Genomic DNA, 25,355 nt, shown 5'->3' with positions numbered 1-25,355 from the left:
TGCCCTGTTTATGCCAGCATTATCATCATTAAATATATTACTGCTGATGTTGTAGTAATACATTTAAACCAATGTGATGGGTGAAAGAATTATCTTTTTATTTGCATCTTTAAAATTACAGGTTTGTTGTTGACAAATTGGGCATAAACAAATAAATTAATAAACTTACTGGTATTTATTGGCCATCTGCATCTTTTTCTTTTGTGACATGATTTTCTCTTTTGTCTATATTTTGACATATATTTTATCTTTATTTATAAAGGTATTAAATAAATATATTTAACTTGGACCTAACCAATTCTGCCAATTGTTTTCTTTTATGGTTCCTTTCATTCCTTTTATACTTAGAAAATTCTTTCTTTTTTTTTTTTGAGACAGTTTCGCTCTTGTTACCCAGGCTGGAGTGCAATGGCGCGATCTCGGCTCACTGCAACCTCCGCCTCCTGAGTTGAAGCAATTCTCCTGCCTCAGCCTCCTGAGTAGCTGGGATTACAGGCACGCACCACCATACCCAGCTAATTTTTTGTATTTTTAGTAGAGACGGGTTTTCACCATGTTGACCAGGATGATCTCAATCTCTTGACCTTGTGATCCATCCGCCTCGGCCTCCCAAAGTGCTGGGATTACAGGCTTGAGCCACTGCGCCTGGCCCAGAAAATTCTTTCTTAATTAGATAAATATTTATTTGTATTTTCTTGAAGGTGCGCAGGTGTTTTATTTTTTTGGTTTTTGAGATAGAGTCTTGCTCTGTGGCCTAAGCTGGAGTGCACTGGTGTGATCTCAGCTCACTGCAGCCTCCACCTCCTGGGTTCAAGTGATTCTCCTACCTCAGCTTCCCAAGTAGCTGGGATTATAGGTGTCCACCACCATACCTGACTAAATTTTTTATTTTCAGTAGAGAAGGGGTTTTTGCCACGTAGGCCAGGCTGGTCTCAAACTCCTGACCTCAAGTCATCCACCTGCCTCCCAAAGTACTGTAATTACAGTTGTGAGCCACCACCCCCAGCCAAAGGTGTGTGGTTTTAGTTTAGATTTTGACATATGTTTAAAAGTAGGAATAAAAATTTTTTTCCAAGTGTTTTAGCAATTGCCCCAATATCATTTATGTAATGGTCCTTTCTTTTCTATAGATTAAAAATGCCACTTACATTATATGTTAAATCCTTAACCACATTAGATATTTCTGGATTTTCTATAATGATCTATTTTGCCTATTACTATGTCAGTATCAAATAATTTTAACTAATATATAATTATAACATATTTTAATAATCTCTTTTTAAAACTTTTTTCTATTATCATAACTACATTCTTCCAGATTTACTTTGTAATCACTTTTCCAAGTTCTAAAACAGACCTCTTGAAATGGTAATGGAATCCTTTAAAATTTTATCCATAGTTAGTCTTTCTAGCTAGGAAAGTATTTTATCCTGCCTTTTCTTCAAATTTAAAAAAAATGGTCTTCAGTAAAGTTCTGTCATTTCCTGCACATGCTTTCTGAATATATTTATGTTTAGTCCTTGATATTTCACAAATTGGTGATCATTATGTTTTTTTCATTAATTTTTATGACCAAGTTTATATATATTTTTTAAAAATTAATTGTATAATTTTTATCAGACAACTTAGTGAACTCCTTTGTTTTCATTTCACTGTCTTGAATTTTCTAGGAAAAAAAGTGTCCTTTATTAAACTTCTCTTCTTTCATATTAGTAGACCTTTTTCTGCTTCTTTTCGTTGTAAACTAGCCAGAATTTTGTTTCCTGGTGACAATTTAATATTTCTCTACAATAGAGGAAAACAGTCTCCTTACATCTTTATAGTACATATATTAGCTGTAATAAAATAAGAACTTCAGGGCATGCTATATAACCTGAAGAATGTAACGAAGTGGCGCTCTTCCTATAAACAATCTTAGTAGAATGACAAAGAACATTGGTTGTGGTATGATGCTGCCCTCAAGTGGTTCCATCAAAATGTGTGGATGGAAAACAAGACCACATAATTGACTTTAGATACCAGCCATTTAGTCCCAGAAATATCAGAATGAGAGTCTAGATAGGGAAGATGGCTAGAGGATCTGTGTTTAGAAGCAGAAGGTGGATATGGGATGTAAACTAATGCTGTTTGGGTTTTTACTATTAATGTGATTTCACTAATACTTACAGAATGAATTATACAAGTAAACAAACCATATTTAACTGTCTCAGATAAACCCTCCTTAGACATGGAATTGATTAACTTCTTTTGATGTGTCATGGGAAGCTTTCAGCCATGAGATTGTTGGGAACTTAAGTCATAAATAGTATCTCTTAGGAGGCTAATTCATACCACAAGTTTTCTTATGGCATATCAAGTTAGCACCAAGCAAAGGGATGTTCCCTAGCTGCCTGCATACCAATTATGTAGTTGACCATAGGAGAAGTTAGTACCTGAAAACTCGATACTATTATTTTCTCATGCCATTCTGCATCACTTAACTGAAAAGTCAATACCCAGAACAAGAAACCATTACTCTCCCTTGAGGACGGCTTTCTTTTTTGGGAGCGTGAGTTTTTGAGTACTTCTTCGTCTGAACTTATATTTTCCTTTTTCTCTTTCCACTCAGAAACTTATTGAAGAATTGCAGGCAAATGTTTTGTTCCTTCCTGTGACTTAGAAACTGTTAAAGCTGTTAGACAGCCAAGATTCTAAAGAAACCCAAACATGGCAGGGTAGAGACAGAGAGGAGAAATTTATTCCAGAAATTAACTGTTAACAGTAGTGTTTCTTAATATATAAGATATATCATACTCCTTGAGTATGATTTTTTGCTATATAACTTTCTCTGTAAATAATTTTATAGCAACCATGTATGAATAACTTAAGAATTATAGAATCAGTTAGTCTCATTTGTAGGCACTGCAAACCATCTCCATTCCCTCCATGTCAGATACTCTGGAGAATGAATTGGAGCTATTAATAGGTAAAATGATGCAGAGAAGACCAGGGCAAGCAGAAGTCAAATACTTTTATTTATTTAAAATTTTGCTTAGGCTACTCCTGGCTATTTTGAAGCGTAAGTTCATAAGATATTTTCGTCCATTGAGTAATCTTTATTGATAAAGTATTAGCCATTACAGCTCTTTTGGGATATTTGGCTACTCCTCAGTGTAGTAGATAATATTAAAATTTACTGTGCTTTGACCTCTGTTCCAGTACTATGCTACATGCTTTATATGAGCAGTACGATGAAGAACTAGAATTTAAATGTGATTGAAAAACCCAATTGTATCTAATGACTGATTACATTAACTATCTAGATCCCTTTGGATAACTTCTAGTTTTTTTTCTTATTCCCTTATGTTTGTTATTTCTTTTCAGATTTATTTATTGATGATAAAGAAATACTTTTTGTAAATAATAGAAATCACCTACCAACTTTGCATACTCTCTTGAGTAGACTAAAACTATTTTTGGTAAAGGATCCTCTTTTAGATTTCAAAGGACAGATCTTCACAGCAGCTAATTTTTTCAGGTACTTTCTTAATTGACCAATGCTGTAAATATTTTTAAAAGGTGAAAATGTTTTTTTATGATCACAAACTTATGTTATCAATAATTTTTTATCATTATTTTACCTCAACTTTAATTTTAATGATTACAAGTTTCGGTTAGCTACATTTAGTGTGTGACTTGCTTTTAGTAAACTAAATATTTTTTTAAGGGGACGTTTTTCTCTTCAAGAAGATTTGGAAGTTTTTGGGAAAGAAGATTTTTGTATAGACAAAGAGAACTTCTGTCAGGAGAAACTAGAAGATACAATACGTTCAAATAAGGTTGTAATATATGCTTTCAATAATATTTTAATAAAAGTAGTGAGGCATACTTTTGTAAATTTTTATAATATACATTGACTGTCTACAATTTTAAGATTAAAATATTTGATAATGGAATGAACATGTATCAATTAAGGGGTCAAAATTACTTCTATATAGTGATTCTCAGCCTTGGCTGTATGTTGGGATTATCTGAATAGTTTAAAAAAAATTGAAGCCTGAGTTCTACACAGACATATTCTGATTAATTGGTCTGGTGTACAGCCCAGGCATAGGGAACTTTAAAATCTCTTCCAATAATTCTAACCAATATATCTGGGTATAAAAAAGTAAGTAGTCATGTCTAGTTTAAAAATTGGACACTGGAACTAGAAATACTGATTCGTGAATGATACACAAAAAATAGTACTTGAGCTAATGAGAATATTGTAAGAGTAAGAATATAGATGGTCCAAGACTGAATTTCAGTTTTCTGCCAGTGTTTAACAAGGATGATAACATCTTTTGTATGTTAAAGACCAAACTTCTAAAAATGCGTTTCGTTTCAATAACACAAGATGATTATAATATTTAGTATGTAAAGAATTTTAGCAGTCGAGAGTGCAATAACGTTTTGCAGTTGAACAAGCTCAGAAATCTAGGCCCATATAGATTAGATATATTCACAAAATTACTTTAAAAACTTTTTTTAGGACAACTTAAAATGTTTTATATTTGGCAATTTTAGTGGACTTAAAGCATTTAAGGGGTTTCCTTACAGTAAAAATTTGAACATCATGGTAAAAATATTAATTCACCTATAAGCCCCATTCCTCCAGTATCTCTTGCCTCCCCTGTTAACTCTGAGAGTTGTGGACTTAGTCTCTCTTGTTGAGGAGTCAAGTTCTATTGGAATGAAAGAGAAACATACTCTGTGGAGCATAGTAAAGATCTGTTCCTTTCCATGATCTCATTTCACTTCTCCCCATTTATTATCTTTCATCTGCTACAGTGACTTTTAAATTTAAAATGTTTACAATTTGCTATTAGCCAAAAAGAAGCTAATTCTGCATCTAGGATTATTGTACATCATTAATGTAATGAGTGACCATAAAATGCAATAGTCAGAGAGAACATTGCTTATAATAGAATGTATTTTTAGTTGCTACATTTCTATTTTTTAAAAGTATAGATAGCTTTAACAATTTTGAATGCAAATTTAGTTTAAAATTTGGTACATCATTTAAGTAAATTTTGTCCACTTACAATTTCAAAAATATTTATTTGGAAAGCCTCCCTAAAAACTTTTTTAAACTATGTATTTTTTTTTTCAGCCATCACGTTTTCTTATTGAGTATGACTTCTTAATACCTCTGAGCCACAAACAAGAAATTGATATTCCATCACTCTCAGAACTGAAGGAGTCATTAAACCTAGTGCCAGAAATAATAACCTATGCTGATGAAATTGAACAGCTTTTCAAAAGAGGTGAGAATTAATTTTAAAATGTATTACTTGTAAAAACCACTTAAGAATGTTTGTTACATAGGTTCTTGTTTATTAAAATTTTTCTGAACCTCCAGATTTTGTAAAAATGTTCTGCAAGTTACATGTTGAAATCTCAGTATTATTTTTGATGAGATTCTTTTCTCATTGTCATTCTCTTTATATGACTTTCAGGTTTAAAACTTCTCTGAAATTTAATCATTTCAAGATAATTATACAAATAAAACTAAAACACCTATGACTATACAATTTTTTTAAAGAATTGTTTTCTTATAAACAATGAAAACATTATCAACTTCTATACTGACATTAGTTAACTATGGAGAGGCTCACAATAAAGAGCTCAGAGTGAGGATTTGTGGAACCAGATGACTAGGAGAGTCAAAACTTGGAACTTAGATGGTTTCATCCCATTTAGTCTTAGTAAATACTATTGAGTTATTTTTAATGACAGTATGAGCCCAAATATTTAACTGCCCTCTCACAAATTCCATTTAAAATGATAAAAGATATATAATATCATGGAGGAATGGAAGAGGGATCTGTGATATCCATTGAGAACAGGGATGTTTGCCATGAACAGACCACAGACTTTAAGGAATTCTTACAGATAAGACTAAATCAGGGAATTACTGATCATCCTACAAATCAAAGCAAGAGAGTAAAAAGCCAACCTAGGAAAACAGATCAAATCCATACCAGAACTTGTAAATATAGTAGATCTCAAAATGCAGGGTGGGTCATGGACTTATTGGCAGGACACAAATCTTAGCTCCATAAATGCTAATGTAAAGGACAACAAATGACTTTATTGAGTGATTATACTGTTAAACTTCCCGCCTTCACTTGACTCAAATGCTGTACTAAGTAAAATGAAGCCATTGCCACAGAGGACTTCTAACAAGTAAAGTTATACACACTACTGAAAGGTCAGGGGTAGCCAGTGTCCCAGGTACCTTTGGGTTGTGACAACAATAACAATAAAACTGCTTAGTATAGCAATAAAGTTGCCTGCTACAGGGATTCTTCAAGCCATAGCTCCCTTCCTATTTCCCATGATCAAAGGGCAAGTAAAACTATAGATTTGCCTATACCAAACATTTAATAAAAATTGAATCATATAATATGTGATCTGTGACATTTCTCTTAGCATAATATTTTCAAGTTTATTGACATTATCCAATAATATCAGTATTTCCTTCATTTTTATGGTTAAACAATATTCCATTGTATGGCTGTATCACATTTTGTCTATCCATATATCTGTTCATAGATATTTGGGCTGTCCTTTTAGCTTAAAAGTAATACTGCTATGAACATTTAGGTACAAGTTTTTGTGCACACATATGTTTTCATCTCTCTTGGATATATACCTAGGAGTGGAATTGCTAGATCAAATGGTAACTCTATGTTTAACTTTTTGAGGAATTGCCAGACTGTTTTCCAAAATAACTACACTATTTCACTCCCTCCAACAATGTATAAGGGTTCCAATTACCTACATCCTCTCTGAAACTTGTTATTATATAACTTTTTAATACCCATCCTACTAGGTGTGAAGTGATATCTCATTGCGGTTTTGATTTGCATTTTCCAGATAGATAAGGATGTCGAACATCTTTTCACATACTGTTGGTCATATTTGTATATCTTCTTTGGAGAAATGTGTACTCAGATCCTTTGCCCATTTTAGTTGGTTTATTTTTTTTAATTGAATTCTAAGCTTGTCTCATTTGTTTTTGTTTCTCAATTCCTCCTTTTCTGCCTTCTTTGGGATTACTTGAATTTTTAAGGAAGTGTTTTTGTGACAAAAGTGTACATACTTAAGGTGTATAACATTTTGATATACATATACATTGTGAAATGTTTACCATAAAAAAGCTAATTAACATATATTGTCTCATAGTTACATTTTTGTGTGTGATGAGAATACTTAAAATCTACTTTCTTAGTAAGTTTTAAGTGTACAATGCATTATTATTAACTATAGTCACCATGCTGTACGTTAGTTCTCTAGAACTTGTTCATCTTGTAAATGAAAGTTTATACCCTTTAACCAACTTCTCCTCATGTCCCCTACACCCTAGCCTCTGGTAACCACTCTTCTATTCTCTGCTTCTGTAAGTTCAGCTTTTTAGATTCCACATAGAAGTGGTGAGATTAGGCATTGTTTGTCAATACCTAATTTTTTGAGAGTTTTTATCATAAAAGCATATTGAATTTTGTCAAATGACTTTTTTGCATCTATAGAGATGGTCATATGGTTCTTGTCCCTCATTTTATTAATGTAGTGTATCACATTTATTGATTTGCATATGTTGAACTATCCTTGCATCTCAGCGGAAAAAAATCTCACTTGATCATAGCATATAATCCTTGTAATCTGCTGTCAAATACAGTTTACTAGTATTTTGTTGAGGGTTTTCTTTTTAGAAGTATTTTTTATTGAATAATCATGGTTTTAATTTTTTTTATCCTTTTGATATGGTATATTACTTTGAGTTTGGGATTTTCAATCTACTTTGCATTACTGCAATAAATCCCACTTTTAAAAACTAGATTATTAATTTTTGTCAATATTCTTAAGAAATAAGAAGTTTTATTTTCTTGTAGTTTTATTTTCCCGTGATGCCTTTGTCTGGTTTTGGGATCAGAATAATATGGGCCTCATAGAGTGACTTAAGGATCATTCACTTCTATTTTTAGGAGTGACTAAATAGTTGATGTTGATTTTTTAAAAATGTTTGATGGAATTCATCATTGAAGGCAACTGAGCAAGGGAATTGCTTTGTGAATAGTTCTTGATTACGACAGAATTATATTTTATGACAAAAATGCAAAGATACATAGTTTTAAAAACTAGATAGATAAATTGTCTCAAAGTCACTGAAGTTCTGTTAATTTTTTCTTTCTTTCTTTTTTTATTGTTGAGATGGGGTCTCACTATGTTGCTCAGGCTAGTCTTGAACTTCTGGGCACAAGTGATCCTCCCACCTTGGCCTCCCAAAGTGCTAGGATTACAGACATGAACCACTGCATCTGACATCTGTTCATTTTTATTCAATTTTTTTCTTATCATTTTTCAGATTGGGTAATTTCTGTTGTTCTGTCTTCAATTTCACTGACTCATGTCAGCTCTAATTTTCTGTTAATCCCATCCAGTGAATGTTTTATTTCAGATAGTGTTTTAAATTTTCCATTTGTTCTTTTTTCTACTTTCTCTTTCACTGCTGATAATTTCTATTTGCTCATTCATTACAACCATATTTTTCTCTATATCCTTTAGCATGGTGATTACTACCTTATGTTATTACTGCTTTGAAATCTTTGCATACTAATTTCAAAATCTGAGTCATCTCACGGTTAGTGTCCAGGGACATATTTTTTTGTAGAGAATGAGTCACATGTTCCTGTTTTTTCATTTTACTTAATGTATTTGGATTGTATCCTGGCATTGCACCCGATACATTATAGAAAGTGTAGTTTGCTGTGTTCCTTTGAAGAGAGTTACTTTCTCTGTTTTAGTAGGCTCTTAATCTGGCTTAACTCAAACTATAAATTTTGTCTCTGCTGTGGTGGGAAAGAGCTGAAATCTTCATATAGCCTTAGCTTATATGCTTTCAATCTGCCCCATACATGTGTAGTTCAGGGATCATCCAGAGATTTATTATGCAGAGTATATACATAGGATTTGGGGCTCCTCTTCTGTTGCTCTCACCCTTCTTGGATTTACTCCTTTATCTTCCAGCTGCTGTGGTAACCCTGAACTCTAATTCAGGTAGAAATGTCCTCTAATTCTTCAAGATAATAAGACTGCAGATTTTTATCCAAGTTGTAGTTGACCCAGGTAGTACCAAATAGGTCATCCCTTCAGGTAAAAAGCTATAAAAATAGGAAATTCACTCAGTATCAATCCCCTTCCCATTTCTGCCTGCTTTAGACTATAGTACCTTCAGACAGTCATTTTACATATTTTGTTCAGAGTTATAAATGTTATCTACAGGAAGATTGGTCCAAAAGAGCTGTTGCTAAAAGTAAAATTCCTTTGTTTCATATATTAGTTTTTAAATTTTCTTTTTATCTCCTAGGATTCTATTAATAACTCTGGACTGCAGATGAATTTTCCTTCCTCTTCTTCTCACTTTATACATTTTATAGATGGTTACTGTCATTCTATAGGATTTAGCAGGGAGAACTAATATATACGTTTCCTGCTTTCTTAAACCAAAAGCCAGATAATTTTGAAAGAAATCAATTATAATCTCATTTGAAACATCAATTAATCTCAGAGATCTCAGCTTTTATTAGATTAATCTGTTCAAAAGGAGAAAGTTTTGGTGAAAAAAATTATGCTAAGTTTCTCATTTAAAAAATAGGACAACTAAAAAAAATAGGACAACTGAGATGCAGCCTTTTTAAATAGATAGAAAAAATAAAGATTGAAATGCATATATTATTAATAATGCATTGATTTAAAATAAGATATTCTCAGCTCAAAATCTTCTTAAACTGATAAGCAACTTCAGCAACATCTCAGGATACAAAATCAATGTGTAAAAATTGCTAGCATTCCTATACACCAACAACAGGCAAGCAGTTTGTATGGAACCAAAAAACAGCCCAAATAGCCAAAACAATCCTAAGCAAAAAGAACAAAGCTGGGGACATCATGTTACCCAACTTCAAACTATGATACAAGGCACCAGTAACCAAAACAGCATGTTACTGGTACAAGAACAGACACATAGACCAATGGAACAGAATAGAGAACTCAAATATGACCACACATGTGCAACCATCTGATCTTCAACAACTTGACAAAAATAAGCAATGGGGAAAGGTTAATAAATTGTGCTGGGAGAGCTAGCTGGCTATATGCAGAAAATTAAAACTGGATCCCTTTCTTACACCATACACAAGAATTAACTCAAGATGGATTAAAGACTTAAATGTAAAACCCAACTATAAAAACTCTAGAAAAAAAAATCTAGGCAATAGCATTCAGGACATAGGCATGGGCAAAGATTGCATGATGAAAACACCAAAAGTAATTGCAATAAAAGCAAAAATTGACAAATGGGATCTAATTAAACTAAAGAGCTTCTGCACAGCAAAAGAAACTAACATCAGAGTGAAAAGACAAACTATAAAATGGGAGAAAATTTTTGTAATCTATCCATTTGACAAAAGTCTAATATCCGTAGTCTACAAAGAACTTAAACAAATGTAAAAGAGAAAAACAACCCCATTAAAAAGTGGGCAAAGGACATGAACAGACGCTTTTCAAAAGAAGATATACGGCCAGGCACAGAGGCTCACACCTGTAATCCCAACACTTTGAGAGGCCGAGATGGGTGGATCACTTGAGGTCAGGAGTTTGAGACCAGCCTGGCCAACAAAGTAAAACCCCATCTCTACTAAAAAATGCAAAAATCAGCCAGGTGTGGTGGCATGTGCCTGTAGTTCCAGCTACTCGGGAGGCCGAGGCAGGAGAATCACTTGAACCTGGGAGGTAGAGGCTGCAGTGAGCCAAGATCCCACCATTGCACTTCATCCAGCCTGGGTGACAGAGCAAGGCTCTGTCTAAGAAGAGGAAGGAGGAGGAGAAGGAGGGGGATGGGGAGGAGGGGGAGGAGAAGGAGGGGGAGGGGAGGGGGAGGAAGAGGAGGAGGAGGAAGAGGAGGAGGAGAAGGAGGAGGAGGAGGAAGACATACAATTGGCCAAGAAACATGAACAAAACCTCAACATCACTGATCATTAGAGAAATGCAAATCAAAGCCACTATGAGATACTATCTCATGCCAGTCAGAATGACTATTATTAAAAAGTCAAAAAACAACAGATGTTGGCAAGGTTGTGGAGAAAAAGGCATGCTTTTATGCTGTTGGTGGGAGTGTAAATTGATACAACCATTGTGGAAGACAGTGTAGTGATTCCTTAAAGACCTAGAAGCAGAAATACCATTTGACCAAGCAATCCCATTACTAGCTATATACCCAAAGGAATATAAATTATTCTATTATAAAGACACATGCATGTATATGTTCGTTGTAGCACTATTCACAATAGCAAAGACATGGAACCAATCTAAATGCCCATCAATGATAGACTGAATAAAGAAATGTGGTACATATATACCATGAAATGCTGTACAGCCATAAAAATGAATGAGATTATGTCCTTTGCAGGGACATGGATAGAGTTGGAAGTCCTTGTCTTCAGCAAAGTAACACAGGAACAGAAAGTTAAACACTGCATGTTCTCACTTGGAAGTGGGAACTGAATAATGAGAACACATGGACACACACTGGGGCCTATCAGACGGTGACGTATGAGGAGGAAAAGCATCAGGAAGAATAGCTAATGGATGCTGGGCTTACTACCTAAGTGATGTGATGATCTGTGCAGCAAACCACCATGGCACATGCTTACCTATGTAACAAACTTGCACGTCCTGCACATGTACCTTCAACTTAAAATAAAAGTTGAAGAAAAAGCATGTATAATTTCTGAACTAACAGAGGAAAAAAAAAAAAAACCTCTGAGCAATAGATTTAATTCTATGGAAATAAAGGAGAACAAAGCAAGCAAAAGGCATTGGAAGCATAAAATAAGATTATAAAAGTATCGCCTTTGTTTAAATAAACGTAAATAGGTTAAGCTTCTCTATTAAAAGAGAGACTGATTCTTAGATTAAATTTAAAAAGGAAATATAATGACCACATGTCTGATTCAAAGATCCTATCAACTGCAAGATATATTATCAACTTAAGAATTTTTAGGGAAGAAAGAAACATTCTAAATGCACATACAGATTGTAAGATGCATCACAATTTCACAAACAACAAAATACAAAAAAAAAGATGTCTTACCATAAAGAACCACCATGTATGGTATTTATAAGAGTTGAGCCAAGAAGGAAGGAAGGAAGGGAGGGAGGGAGGAAGGAAGGAAGGAAGGAGAAGACCAAAAGGTAAAAAATAAAGGGATAGGCAAATGTATGACAGCTGGAGAGGGAAGGAAGGAAAGGAAGGAAGGGAGGGAAGGAAGGAGGGGAAAATAAAAGGATAGGCAAAATGTGTCAGACATCCAGGGAGGAGAAGGAAAGCAGGAAGGAAAGGAGGGAGGGAAGAAAGAAATCCAAAAGATAAAAAAGGGATAGGCAAAATGTGTCAGCTAGAAAGGAATGAGGAAGGAGAAATGAAAGAGAGAAAGAAAGCGACAGAAGGAAGGAAAGAAAGAAGAGAGAGAGAAAGAAAAGAACGAAGGAGGGAGGGAGGGAAAGGAAGAGGGAAGGAAGGGAGGAAGGGAGGGAAGAAGGAAAGAAGGAAGAAAGGAAGGAGATAAAAGGTGAAATGTGTCAGACCGCTGGAAAGAATGGAAAAGTGAGGAAAAAAAGAAGAGAGGGAGGAAAGGAAGATAAAGGAAAGAAAAAAGAAAGCCAAAGTGTCAATATTAATATTGAGAAGTAGAGTTCCAGCTAATCACATATCGATAGATAGAGATGAAACCCTTCAGTGTGAGCTCATTCTTTGAAGTTTGTGACCTATGGATTACCCACCCTATCTTACCTTCCAGTGATTATGTAGATTTTCCCATTTTTATTTCCCTTTGGTAATTTTGATTGACATTTGAGGGGTAACAAGGGGTGTGCATGGGGGAAGAGTTATTCACCTAAGTTAGCATTTTCTTCAGAAGTATAAATCTCTACTTCTCTCTAAAAGGAAAAATTGACATGAAATAACACAATAAAGATACTTTAAAAGGAAAATGCCACTGAACAAGGTTACAAAAAATTAATTTGATTGTACAACTTGCTAATAGTAGAGTTTCTTCCTTTTTAGATCTTACTAGCAAGCATGGAATTGAGGATATTGGGGATATAAAATTCAACTCCACAGAGATTTTGACGATTCAAAGCCAGAGTGAACCAGAAAAGTGCAGTAAACCAGGTAGAAATTTTGATAAATCATTGAGCTCATCAGGGATTACCTATTTATGTTGTGAAAGTATAGTACATTTGCATATGCAGTGTACTGAGTCAGTTTCCATGTTTAAAATTTGATTGTTATAATCCTATGTCATTTTTTCTTATTTGCCCCTTTATTACTATCACTAACTCAGAATCCTACTAGAATCAAAACTGAATAATAGGCTGGGTATGGTGGCTCACGCCTATAATCTCAGCACTTTGGGAGGCTGAGGTGGGCAGATCACTTGAGATGAGGAGTTCAAGATCAGCCAATATGGCAAAACCACATCTTTACTAAAAGTACAAAAATTAGCAAGGCTGGTGTGGTGGCACATGCCTGTAATCCCAGATACTCAGGAGGCTGAGGCATGAGAATGGCTTAAACCGGCGAGGTGGAGGTTGCAATGAGCCAAGATTGCACCACTGCACTCCATACTGGGTGACAGAGCTAGACTGTCTCAAAAAAAAAAAAAATAAACAAACTGAATAATACATAGATGGGAGTTATAAAGATTGTGGAAGAGGAATGGAGGAAACAGCATTAATATTAAAAATAGAAACCTTAAAATAGTATAGCTCAGTAAATAAAATTTCATATTTTATCTCAATATTAGCAATCTTGCTGATCACTGTGACATTTTTAAAAATTTTGAATTTTTAATCTCCCAAAGCAATCTTATCATTCTCTGTGTCATCATTATTTTTAATATCATTATTCTACCAAATTTGGAATCTCAGAATAATCTTTTGTTCCAGTACAATGCCAAATTGTGTTGCTTCTTAACTATATTAATGGTACTGTTACTTAATTACATTTATAATTAGATCATCTGAATTATCTGTTTGAAAGTTTACTGCTTTATTTATGAAAGTAATGAAACCACACCCACTAGTTATCAATACATTAAAATTAATTTTTCAAGTCTACCATATAAATATATAATTCTGTGCTAGGCCATCTAGAGTTCAGAGTCATGATGAATAGTTACTCTTTATAATACAGTTTGTTTAACATCAGTAACAGTATGAAAATAAAAATAATTATTTTTTTCTTTCTTTGGAAATAAAAATAATCCTATCACCTAAGTACTGACAACACAAGCTGTCAGAATCAAAAGCCTTAATATATAAAACTCTTAGAATTTATCTGAAACGCAGTAAACTCAGTAAAGTTTAGCTATCAATGTATTTTTTAAAAATCACCACAATTGTAGTTGAGACACAATGCGATATATATGTAATTCCTTATATAGATGGACATTTGTTTTGCATCTCAACTCAAATTTCTTTTTATTGAAATATTTTTGTTGTAACAGAATGATCAAATATAATAGTTGCTTACAAAAAGTTCTAAATTATACTTAATTTTTATTTATTATTTTTTTTAGAGACAAAGTCTTGCTCTGTTGTCCAGGCTAGAGTATAGTGGCATAATCACAGCTCACTGCAACCTCAAATTCCTGGGCTCAAGCAATCCTTCCAGCTCAGCTTCCCAGATAGCTAGGACTACAAGCATGTGCCACCACTCCTTTCTAATTTTGTACTTTTTGTAGAGACTGGATCTTGCCACATTGCCGGGGTCTTAAACTCCTGGACTCAAGTGATCCTCCCACCTTAGCCTCCCAAAGTGTTAGAATTACAGGTGTGAGCCACCGTGCCTGGCCTACTTAATATTATTCAATGTTTACATAACTTTCATTTTCATATATTCCAGTAGAGTTAGAAATGCCACTAACTCCTCTAAACCTATCATGGCAACATTCTTCAGTGAAATCATTATGTGCAGAACTTCAGACATTTCCATTATCTCCGGTTTGCAAAATGTAAGTAAAGATTATATCTAGAACCCAAGTTGCAATTTGGAATAAGCAGTCTTTATTTAAATCTCTCCATATAAGAGCAATTTCCAAGATACCTCTATGAAAAAATTTAAGAGCTAGTATAGTGTCTATAATAAGCAACTAGAAGGAATATATAAATATATGAATATCTTTGGTTTTACATGCAAACAGTATCTTTCGAAGGGCATACAAGAAACAAATATTGGTTGTATTCAGAAAGGAACTAGGTAACCTAGCAATGTGGGTAGGAAATTTTTCACAATATGGCCTTTTACACATTTCAGTATTTTTAATGTGAATATATTATCATTAAAAATAAATAAATTAAAAAATTTTTAAGATCCTGACATTGGAATAGTATGCTTAGGACATTGCCACTGGACACTTGCTAATGGCACTGTTTCTACTGGCAGTCACTCAGTTTAAAAACCAAGTTTAGGCCGGGCGCGGTGGCTCAAGCCTGTAATCCCAGCACTTTGGGAGGCCGAGGTGGGTGGATCACGAGGTCGAGAGATCGAGACCATCCTGGTCAACATGGTGAAACCCCGTCTCTACTAAAAATACAAAAAATTAGCTGGGCATGGTGGTGCGTGCCTGTAATCCCAGCTACTCAGGAGGCTGAGGCAGGAGAATTGCCTGAACCCAGGAGGCGGAGGTTGCGGTGAGCCAAGATCGCGCCATTGGACTCCAGCCTGGGCAAAAAGAGCGAAACTCCGTCTCAAAAAAAAAAAAACAAAAAAAAAAAAACCAAGTTTACTAGTCCCCCCTTATCCAGGGGGAGTAAGTTCCAGGACCCTAAATGGATGCCTGAAACTGTGGATATTATCGCAACCTGTATATACTGTTTTCTTCTCATATATAGATACCTATGATAAAGTTTATTTTAAAAATTAGGCAATGTAGTGGTATATTAGATTGCTAGGGCTGCCATAACAAATACCACAGATTAAGTGATTTAAACAACAGAAATTTATTTCCTCACAGTTCTGGAGGCAAGAAGTGAAATAACAAAGTGTCACCTGGGTTGGATTCATTCTAAGGCCTCCCTCCTTGGCTTATGATATATGTCCATCTTCTCCTTTTGTTTTCATACATTCTTTCCTCCATCATTGTCTATACCCCAGTCTCCTCTTCTTATGAGAATACCAGTCATGTTGTATTAGTGGCCCTATTTAACTTAATTACCTCTTTAAAGACCCTTTCTCCAAATACAATCACATTCTGAGGTACTGAGGATTAGGACTTCAACATGAGAATTTTGTAGGGGCACAATTCAGCCCATAATAAGTGGTTAGAAGCTCTGAACTACAGCCAGATTGCCTGTCTCTATCACTTTCTAACTGCAATCTTAATTGTTCTGTGCCTCAGTTTTTTTGAATCTACAATACTGGGATAATAATAGTATCTACCTCATAAGGTTGTTAAGAGGTCTACTAAAAGATTTGTCATAGGTCTGTGGCCAGAAATAGCCAAAGATCACAGAGCAGTGTGGACAATGTTGATCAATAGATTTGGCTATCAGTTTATTCCCACTAAGAGTACCAGGGGTCATGTCCTATCTCTAACAGAAGACGTCCACTGACCTTGTACACCTCTGTCAATGTGGTCTCAGTATTGGGTAAACCAGACATGCAGAATCAAGGTTGATTCATAAACTTGTTCAATACCCCATCGTTGTTGCACAGAATAGTCTGAAATTGTAGAATTGATATTGCAAGGCTATGTCATTATATTCTAGTTTGAGCCAAAATTGCATAGCTTAGTCGCCCAGCATCTTGCCCTTTGACAGAGTCTGAGACAGTTTTTGTTGCTATCTTAAACCATGTAGCATACATGTAACTTAATGTTCTCTAAGATTGATTGGTCTGCTGTCCTGGAATAAAGCCACTCCATTCCTCTGCTTCTTATGCCAATTACAAAATTGGGAACATAATCAGTACAATCAGCCTACTGTAAACTTAGAACTTAATGTGTCCTAAAATAATATATTTTCAGGAAAATGACAGTAAAGTCTACAAGTCTCTAATGAATTATCCCAGGACTGGAAACGGTAGGAGCTGTGTATTAGGTTTTGAGTTCTTGTTGTGATTAGCTGATCTGCCAGAGGAGAGTGCTATTTGGATTACTGGGAGCAACTGAAGTCAAGGCTCTATAATTTATCACTGGCTGCTTAGGCTTCTATTAATGGTCTCAGGAAAGTGCCAAAACATGAGACTGAGGGCCCTAAATATATCTTTATCTTCTAGCTAGAATTATTTACATTTCTGGAGCAAATTTGTGTTATACAGAGTGTGCCATACATGAAATAAGACTTGTCCATATTAGATATGAGCCCTACAAATTGCATAGGAGAAGTATGGAAACTGCATATAATTTGCTTAAATACTTTTAGTTTCCTTGCTAAGGTGCAAGATGTTTATTTGCAGGACATGTGCTGTCTTTATTAGTGCCCTTTTACACTTTTATTTACTCCATATACCATAATCCATCTGTTATGGCAGATTGGCATATTTAGAAACAGAAACTAGCAGAAATTACTGTAATCTTTAATTTCAATCTGATATTAAAAGTATATAAACCATAATAAGCTCTTTTTAATCACATGTTATATGTCTATTGTTATAACTAAAATATCTAATAAGAATTTATGAAACAAATCTTAACTAATGATTTGGCAAAGTTAGAACAAAAAAGGCTTTCAAATTGCTAATGGTTTTAGAGTTATTTGAAACAACTGAAAGAAGTTGTCCCCTTACTACTACATTTATGAGCAAGACACAAATCACTTCCATTGGTTTGGTGACTGTAAAAGCTTAAAAATCCCTATTTTAAAAATGAGTTTACAGTAGTTCCCCCCTTATCCAGGGGGAATAATTTCCAAGACCCTAAATGGATGCCTGAAACTGCAGATGTTATCGAACCCTATAGATACTGGGTTTTTTTTCTCATATATACATACCTATGTTAAAATTTAATTTATAAATTAGGCATAGTAAGACATTAACAGCAATAGCTAATAATAAAATAGAACAACCATAATAAATACAAGCATCATTACACTTGTACATTACTGAATTATTAAATTCAGTAAGGATTACTTGAACACAAGCACTGTGATTCTGCAACAGTCGATCTGGTAACTGAGAATACTACTAAGTGACAAATGGGCAGGTAGTGAGTATATATAGTGTGGATATGCTGGGTGAAGGGATGATTCACATCCTGGGTGAGATGGTGTAGGGTGACGTGAAATTTCATCACACTGCTCGCAACAGTGCAATTTAAAACTTATGAATTATTTATGGAATATTCTATTTAATATTTTGGACTGTGGTTGACCACAGATAACTGAGACTGAGTATAGTGAAATCATGGATAAGGGGGAACCACTGTATACCTCAACTGCAAAACTAAATACAAGGAGAAAAAGTGTTAAATTTTTTTTAGAAAAGGAAGGGAAAATAATAAGGAATGTTATAGCTTTAACTTATTTTTAAGGTATCAATTATTTTTATTTCAGAACACAACACTTTGGCTGAAAATAATACCCAGTTAACAATATTTTTAGTGCCTACGACATGTGAGAGTCTATGCTAGATTTTATGTGCTAAAAAAGAAAAGTCTGTATGGCATGAGATTTTATTAACCTACTGACTGCCGACTTGTGAATATTTTTATGAACAAACAATGTATCAAATTCAGACATGTCTTCAGAAAGCATCATTAAGAGTGAAAATATATGTCTATATTGGACATGGCTTTTAAGTATTACCCCTTCCTTTCACTTTGAAATAGCTGCTTACCATCTGAGGTGTTGTCAAAGAAACCTTGGTAAGATTCAAGAATTGTCTATATTCTCAAATTTTCTACCACATGACCAGATTTTTTTATTATGTGGGTAAACTGGATGCCTTAGACATAAAACCTAGCTTTCCACTGCCCTAGACTGTCAATTTAACTGACAGTACTTAGTACTCATTAATTATAAGCATGCTCTTACATGTTCCATATGAACAAAGAAACTGAATACAATCAATTCTCACTCAGGCTAGCAGGAGGTTTAGGGCACAAATTAAGGAGTTTATGAATTAATAATCTTTCCCCTACCAAGGCTAGTAGCTTCATAGCTACAGATAAGCTGTAATTTACACTGACTGTCATGGGTATTTCCTCCCTTCTGTCCCCAGTACCCCTAAACACACACAAACACATATCACTTCTTCACAAACCCACCAAGATTGACGGTCTTGAACTAAACTTTAGGACTCTGCCATCTCCAGAGAAGGACTTTTTCATAGTACTGATCCTCAGCCAGTAGAGGATCCAGAATTTCTATATGGAAGGGCCTTGGGGACAGCAATTATGTAAAAATTTTTGTTGAAGTTGCTATTTTCTTTCAATCTTTTATTTAGACATTTTTTTATTGCATTTTAGGTTTTGGGGTACATGTGAAGAACATGTAAGATTGTTGCATAGGTACACACATGGCAGTGTGGTTTGCTGCCTTCCTTCCCATCACCTGTATGTGGCATTTCTCCCCATGTTATCCCTCCCCAACTCCCCACCCACCGATGTCCCTCCCCTATTGCCCCCCCCACAGACCCCAGTGTATAATGCTCCCCTCCCTGTGTCCATGTGTTCTCATTGTTCAACACCTGCCTATGAGTGAGAACATTTGGTGTTTGATTTTCTGTTCTTGTGTCAGTTTGCTGAGAATGATGGTTTCGAGGTTCGGATTCCCTGTTTAATAAATGAAGTGGCTATTTTCATGGTAAGCATGATAATTTTACTTAGATTGTATTTTTATTTTTGGTGGTGTATAAGATTGGTGCTAGCATAGTTTATGCAGGGAAGTGCTAAAACCCTCCTGTGTTAGCCCTCTCTGGCTCCAGGTGCCACTGAGGGAGGTAAAGGTGGGAGTAATTTATAGTCAATTAGGAACAATTGAGTTTACAAATTACCAACCCTTCCCAGGGATGGAGAAAATGAGTACTGTATTTGACATTTGGTCTATGGAACTCTACTGCAGTTTACACATTTATAAAGTTAATTTTTCACTTGATTTTTAGTGTAAAAATTACTTTAAAAATACTTTTTAAAAACAAAATTTTATTATACCAAAGACTCAATATTATTAATGTGTTAAACTTTAACTCCTTTTTTCAGTAATTTGCTCACTGCTGAAGAATCAGCTAATAAATACTACATGATGTGGCAATTAGAAAGCTGTAGAAGCCCTTTGAACTCATTTTTGCTTACAGGTAAAGATTAATTGCTTTTAAATGGTAAATAGAAAGTATAGGTTAAAAGGTTCAACCAGTAGAAATGTGGGGTATCCTTTTTCTTTGGCCATTTCTTAACTCAGAATATGTAACTTAGCCTAAAGTTAAAATATCAAGATATCTTCCATAAGGTTCATTATGCTAGGTACAGAAGTATATGACAAGATCTGGATCCTGCTGATTTTCTGGATAATTCCTACACATGGGAGAAGGAAAAGAAAAGAAATGAAATACAAGTAGTACACAAAACAGTCCCATACACGTAATTTCTATTTCCAAGGTCGTGAGTTGTTTAAAAAAAAAAAAATCACATCCAAAGTTAAAATGTTTCATTTCCCAAGCTTTCCAAAACGGACATTTAAAAACATTTTAACAACGGCTGGAAATTAGCCGGGCATGGCGGGGCGTGCCTGTAGTCCCAGCTACTTGAGAGGCTGAGGCAAGAGAATCTCTTGAACCTGGGAGGTAGAGATTGCAGTGAACCGAGATCAGGCCATTGCAATCCAGCCTGGGCAACGTATCGAGTCTCCGTCTCAAAAAAAAAAAAAAAGAAAAGAAAAGAAAAAGAAACCAACCAACCAAACAACAACAACAAAACAAAACAAAACACATACACACACACACACACACACACACACACACACACACACACACACACAGAAAAACAAACAAAAAAACGGCTGGGCACTGTGGCTCATGCCTGTAATCCCAGCACTTTGGGAGGCCAACGCAGGTGGATCAAGTGAGGTCAAGTGTTTGAGACCAGCCTGGCCAAAATGTTGAAACCCCCTCTGTACTAAAAATACAAAAATTATCTGGTGTGGTGGTATGCGCCTGCAGTCGCAGCTACTCTGGAGGCTGAGACAGGAGAATCACTTGAACCAGAGAGGTCGAAGTTGCAGGAGTTGAGATCGCCACTGCACTACAGCCTGGGCAACATGGCGAGACTCCGTCTCAAAAATAAATAAATAAAATCATTTTAGCAAAACTTGTTTATAGTTTAACAAAATAATTTTGAAGTGAATGTACATTTTACATGTATATTCAAAATTTACCTGAGTAATTTAAAGTCTTGTCTGTGTCTGAACTATTCCATTACGGGAATGGAACTTTGGATAAGGTATTCTTTTAAAATTGTTTGTAAATGAATCACTGAGTTGCATTTGGAGGCCAAAAACAAAGTTTTTGGGGAATCCTGGGGAGCAAGTAAGCGCCAAAGCTAGCTTTCCCTCCAAGCTCTCTATTAAACCTAGGAAACTTTGAACTTCTGTTTTGAGGTCTACATGTAGCGTAGTCAAGAAGTATCCTTCGTGTTGAGTCTAATAGGGAAACCCTACATAAAACTTGGAGTTCAACAAACTACCATTAAAATAAGAGCATACAGAAATAAACCACCATATAGAAGGGAACTCCAAATAAATTTGCCTATTTCTACCTTGCAGCTGGAAGAAAGGAAAAGAAAAAAACTTTCCCTTAAGTACTTCTAACCAGAAGGCAGCCATGATGCCTGGTTGCAGTCTGAATTCAAACCACCTATATCATTTGAAAAAATAGTGGTGATTTAATTTAAAGTGGTCCCAGGTAGACAGGCCTCCCAAACACATAAACAAAGATAAATCCTTTCTAGAGGAATTTTTTTCCTGAGGAATGTACTTCAACTCAGGTTCAAAGACCTTCCACAAAATTGAAAGAAACACATGCTAATAGACAAAAATCATAAAATATATTGGGATCACCAGTGAGATAAAGCAGAAACATTAGACATCAAAATCAGATTATATATTGCAATTATCAGTTACATCGTATAATATACTTTGAAAACAAAAAAAGGAGGGAACAAGACACCTTGTATTATTTCTTACCACTACATGTGAATCTACAATTATTTCTATCTGAATAAAAGGAATGGACTGTTGATACATACAACATAGATGATCTCAAAATAATTATGCGGAATAAAAGAAACCAGAAAAAAAGAATTCTTATGGTATAATTCCATTTTTATAAAATTCTAGAAAGTGCAGTTTATAGTAGCAGGAAGCAGAACAGTGGGATGGGGCTGGAGGATGAGGAAGATTAAAAGAGAGGTATGAAGAGGCAGGAGCAAACTTTGAAGGGAATGGACATATTCATTACCTTGACTGTAGTCATGGATTCATGAATGTATAATATGTCAAAACTTATCAAACTTTTCACTCTATGTGTAGTTTATTGCATGTCAGTTATACTTTAATAAAGCTATTTAAAATTATTATCTATCTTATAGAATTATTTAGGGATTAATTAAGAATAATGCATATAGGCCAGGAATAGTAGCTCATGCCTGTAATCCCAGCACTTTGGGAGGTGGAGGTATGTGGATTGCCTCAGGTCAGGAGTTGGAGACCAGCCTACCCAACATGGTAAAACCCCATCTCTACTAAAAATGCAAAAAATTAGCTGGGCAATGTGGTGGGCGCCTGTAATCTCAGCTACTCACGAGGCTGAGGCAGGAGAAATACTTGAACCCGGGAGGCAGATGTTGCAATGAGCTGAGCTCGCACCACTGCACTCCAGCCTGGGAAACAAGTGAAACTCCATCTCAAAAAAAAAAAAAAAAAAAAAAGAATAATCCATATAAACAAAGCGCTTAGCATAGTGCCAGATGTTTTTAGTAACTTGTAATTACTGTTATTAATATTGGTATTTTTATTTTAAGTTTTGATTTCTTCTTAATATTACTGTCATTATAAAAGCACCATTCCAAAATCAGGGTTTCAAAATTTATAATCCTATTTTCAGGTTGATGTTTATAATGCAGTTAAATAATGTTAGGTAGTTGTACTACTTCAGTTCCTCCATATGTTATGATTTCTCCCTATTTAGGCTAAAAAGTAATGAGGCAGTAAGCTCTATACCACAATATCTTAGATGATATAGTCATAATAAAAGCTGAAAAAATTTGTCTTCTTGTTTAGACTTATTATAATGAGTTAGAATTTCTAATAAAGCTTATATTACTTTAAAATGTTAATCAAATATATTAATTTAGTAATTTAAAAGGTCAAACAAAAAAGAGTTCCTTCTCATATCAAATATTAGAATAATTTTAACTTCTTGATATTTTCAAAGAGTGGAATAAATCCTTTATGTGACTTCTACTGCTAAAATAGCATGAACTTTTACAAATATTGGCATCTTGAAAACAAAAATACCAGATATAACTTTAAGTTTTACTTTTTTCCTAATGCATGAAAATGCATTTTATAAAGAAATTCCAGTGTGATTCTTTTTATTTTGTTTTGTTTCTTTTGCTTTGTAGACTGTGTCTAACTGTTTCTATTTTTTTGTAAGTGCCAAGAATTCAAGAGCCCCGCAGCCAATATTCAGTTACCGATTTGAAAAAGATATTATCTGTTAAAGAAGAAAGCCTTATTAATCCTGTAAACAGAGAGTGGTGGAAACAAGCAGGACTAAATCTAAAAATGGTGCAAACTTTGGAACATCTGAATATGGATTTATGTCTTGATGATCTACCTTCTAATGACACTAAAATGGAGATGTTTTTGCCTACAAAAGTATTTCAATTGGAATGTAAGTACATAATAGTAAATATTAGTCATATAAACATTTTCAGAATGTGAAAATATTAGATTCTGGATTTCCTCTAGGTAATTGGGAAAATCACTAGGTTCAGCATTCCATATAGGCCCTGGCGCTGCCAGAATTTATGACTTTGAATTTCTGTAGGTCCCATTTTCTTGAAAAAAAAAAAAAAAAAAAAAAAAAAAAAAGATGAAGTTTGACTAGCTAATCCTACAATCTCATTATGTCCTAAAATTCTATAGTCTCAGTTTTTAAATTTCTAGCTATTCTCATTTAAAGTGATTTTGTTTCCTTTTATAAATGATTAAATTGCTAGCAATTTCTGTTCACTCAGTCTAGACACAGGTCAGCATTTTGCCGTCATTGTTTTTTGACCTAACAGCTGAACATTGGCATTCAGTAATATCTCTCTTCAACAATAGAGAATATTCCTTTGTTACTTAAAAGTTTACTAATTCATTTTTTACTGTACAACTTAAAAAGCCAAAAATGACTTTTAAGTGTTTATGTCTTGAGCTATTTTGGTTGCTATATATGGTATTAGATTAGTAGTAAATTAAACATAGCACGAAGTGTGTGTGTGTGTGTGTGTGTGTGTGTGTGTTTTCTGAGACAGTCTCACTCTGTTGCCCAGGCTGGAGCACAGTGGCATGATCTCATCTCACTGCAAACTCTGCCTCCCAGGTTCAAGTGATTCTCTTGCCTCAGCCTCCCGAGTAGCTGGAATTAACAAGTGTCCACTACTGCGCCCAGCTCATTTTTGTATTTTTTGTAGAGAAAGGGTTTCACCATGTTAGCCAGGCTGGTCTCAAACTCCTGATCTCAAGTGATCTGCTTGCCTACGCCTCCCAAAATGCTGGGATTACAGGCATGAGCTACTGTTCCCGGCCAGATTTGGGAGTGTTTATAGTTTATTATAGAATAATAAACATATTTAAAAATAAATTTTAGAAATTACTATCTATGTTGGGAGACTGGTCTAAGGAGTTAAGGAATCTGAATAAGAAATGTTATCAGCAAGGCATGTTTCAAAGACAGAAGACAGAACAATATATTTTTAAACATATACACAGTAATGGGATTGCTGGATCGAACATAGTTCTGTTTTAAGTTCTTTGATAAATCTCCAAACTGTTTCCACAGTGGCTGAACTAATTTACATTCCCTACCACCAGTGTATAAGTGTTCTCTTTTCTCCACAGCCTTACCAGCATCTATTGTTTTTTGAATTTTTAATAGTAGCCATTCTGAATGGTATGAAATGGTAACTCATTGTGGTTTTGATTTGCATTGCTCTGATAGTGACATTGAGCACTTTTTTCATATGTTTGTTGGCCGCTTGTAAGTCTTCTTTTGAGAAGTGTCTGTTCAT

The 25,355-nt window shown here is 34.7% G+C and overlaps 1 protein-coding gene across 2 annotated transcripts in view; it reads left to right on the top strand.

Annotated features, from left to right (window-relative positions):
* The window catches only part of SHOC1 (shortage in chiasmata 1), an 88,186-nt gene that overhangs the window by 17,693 nt on the left and 45,138 nt on the right, over positions 1-25,355 (top strand). Inside the window, exons 1-8 of one of the 2 annotated variants that reach the window (XM_010335963.3) lie at positions 2,926-3,058; positions 3,364-3,517; positions 3,707-3,818; positions 5,132-5,285; positions 13,148-13,255; positions 14,990-15,098; positions 20,283-20,377; positions 23,732-23,971. In XM_010335963.3, coding sequence (XP_010334265.3) covers positions 2,926-3,058; positions 3,364-3,517; positions 3,707-3,818; positions 5,132-5,285; positions 13,148-13,255; positions 14,990-15,098; positions 20,283-20,377; positions 23,732-23,971 — 1,105 coding nt within the window. Of the gene's footprint in view, positions 1-2,925; positions 3,059-3,363; positions 3,518-3,706; positions 3,819-5,131; positions 5,286-13,147; positions 13,256-14,989; positions 15,099-20,282; positions 20,378-23,731; positions 23,972-25,355 lie in introns of those variants that run through there. The other variant, XM_010335962.3, reaches the window with a different exon arrangement.

This window comes from Saimiri boliviensis, chromosome 2 (assembly GCF_048565385.1).
Source record: "Saimiri boliviensis isolate mSaiBol1 chromosome 2, mSaiBol1.pri, whole genome shotgun sequence".
Classification (NCBI taxonomy): domain Eukaryota; kingdom Metazoa; phylum Chordata; class Mammalia; order Primates; family Cebidae; genus Saimiri; species Saimiri boliviensis.
Note: the sequence above shows the minus strand (reverse complement) of the source record. Positions and strands in the feature narration are given on the sequence as shown.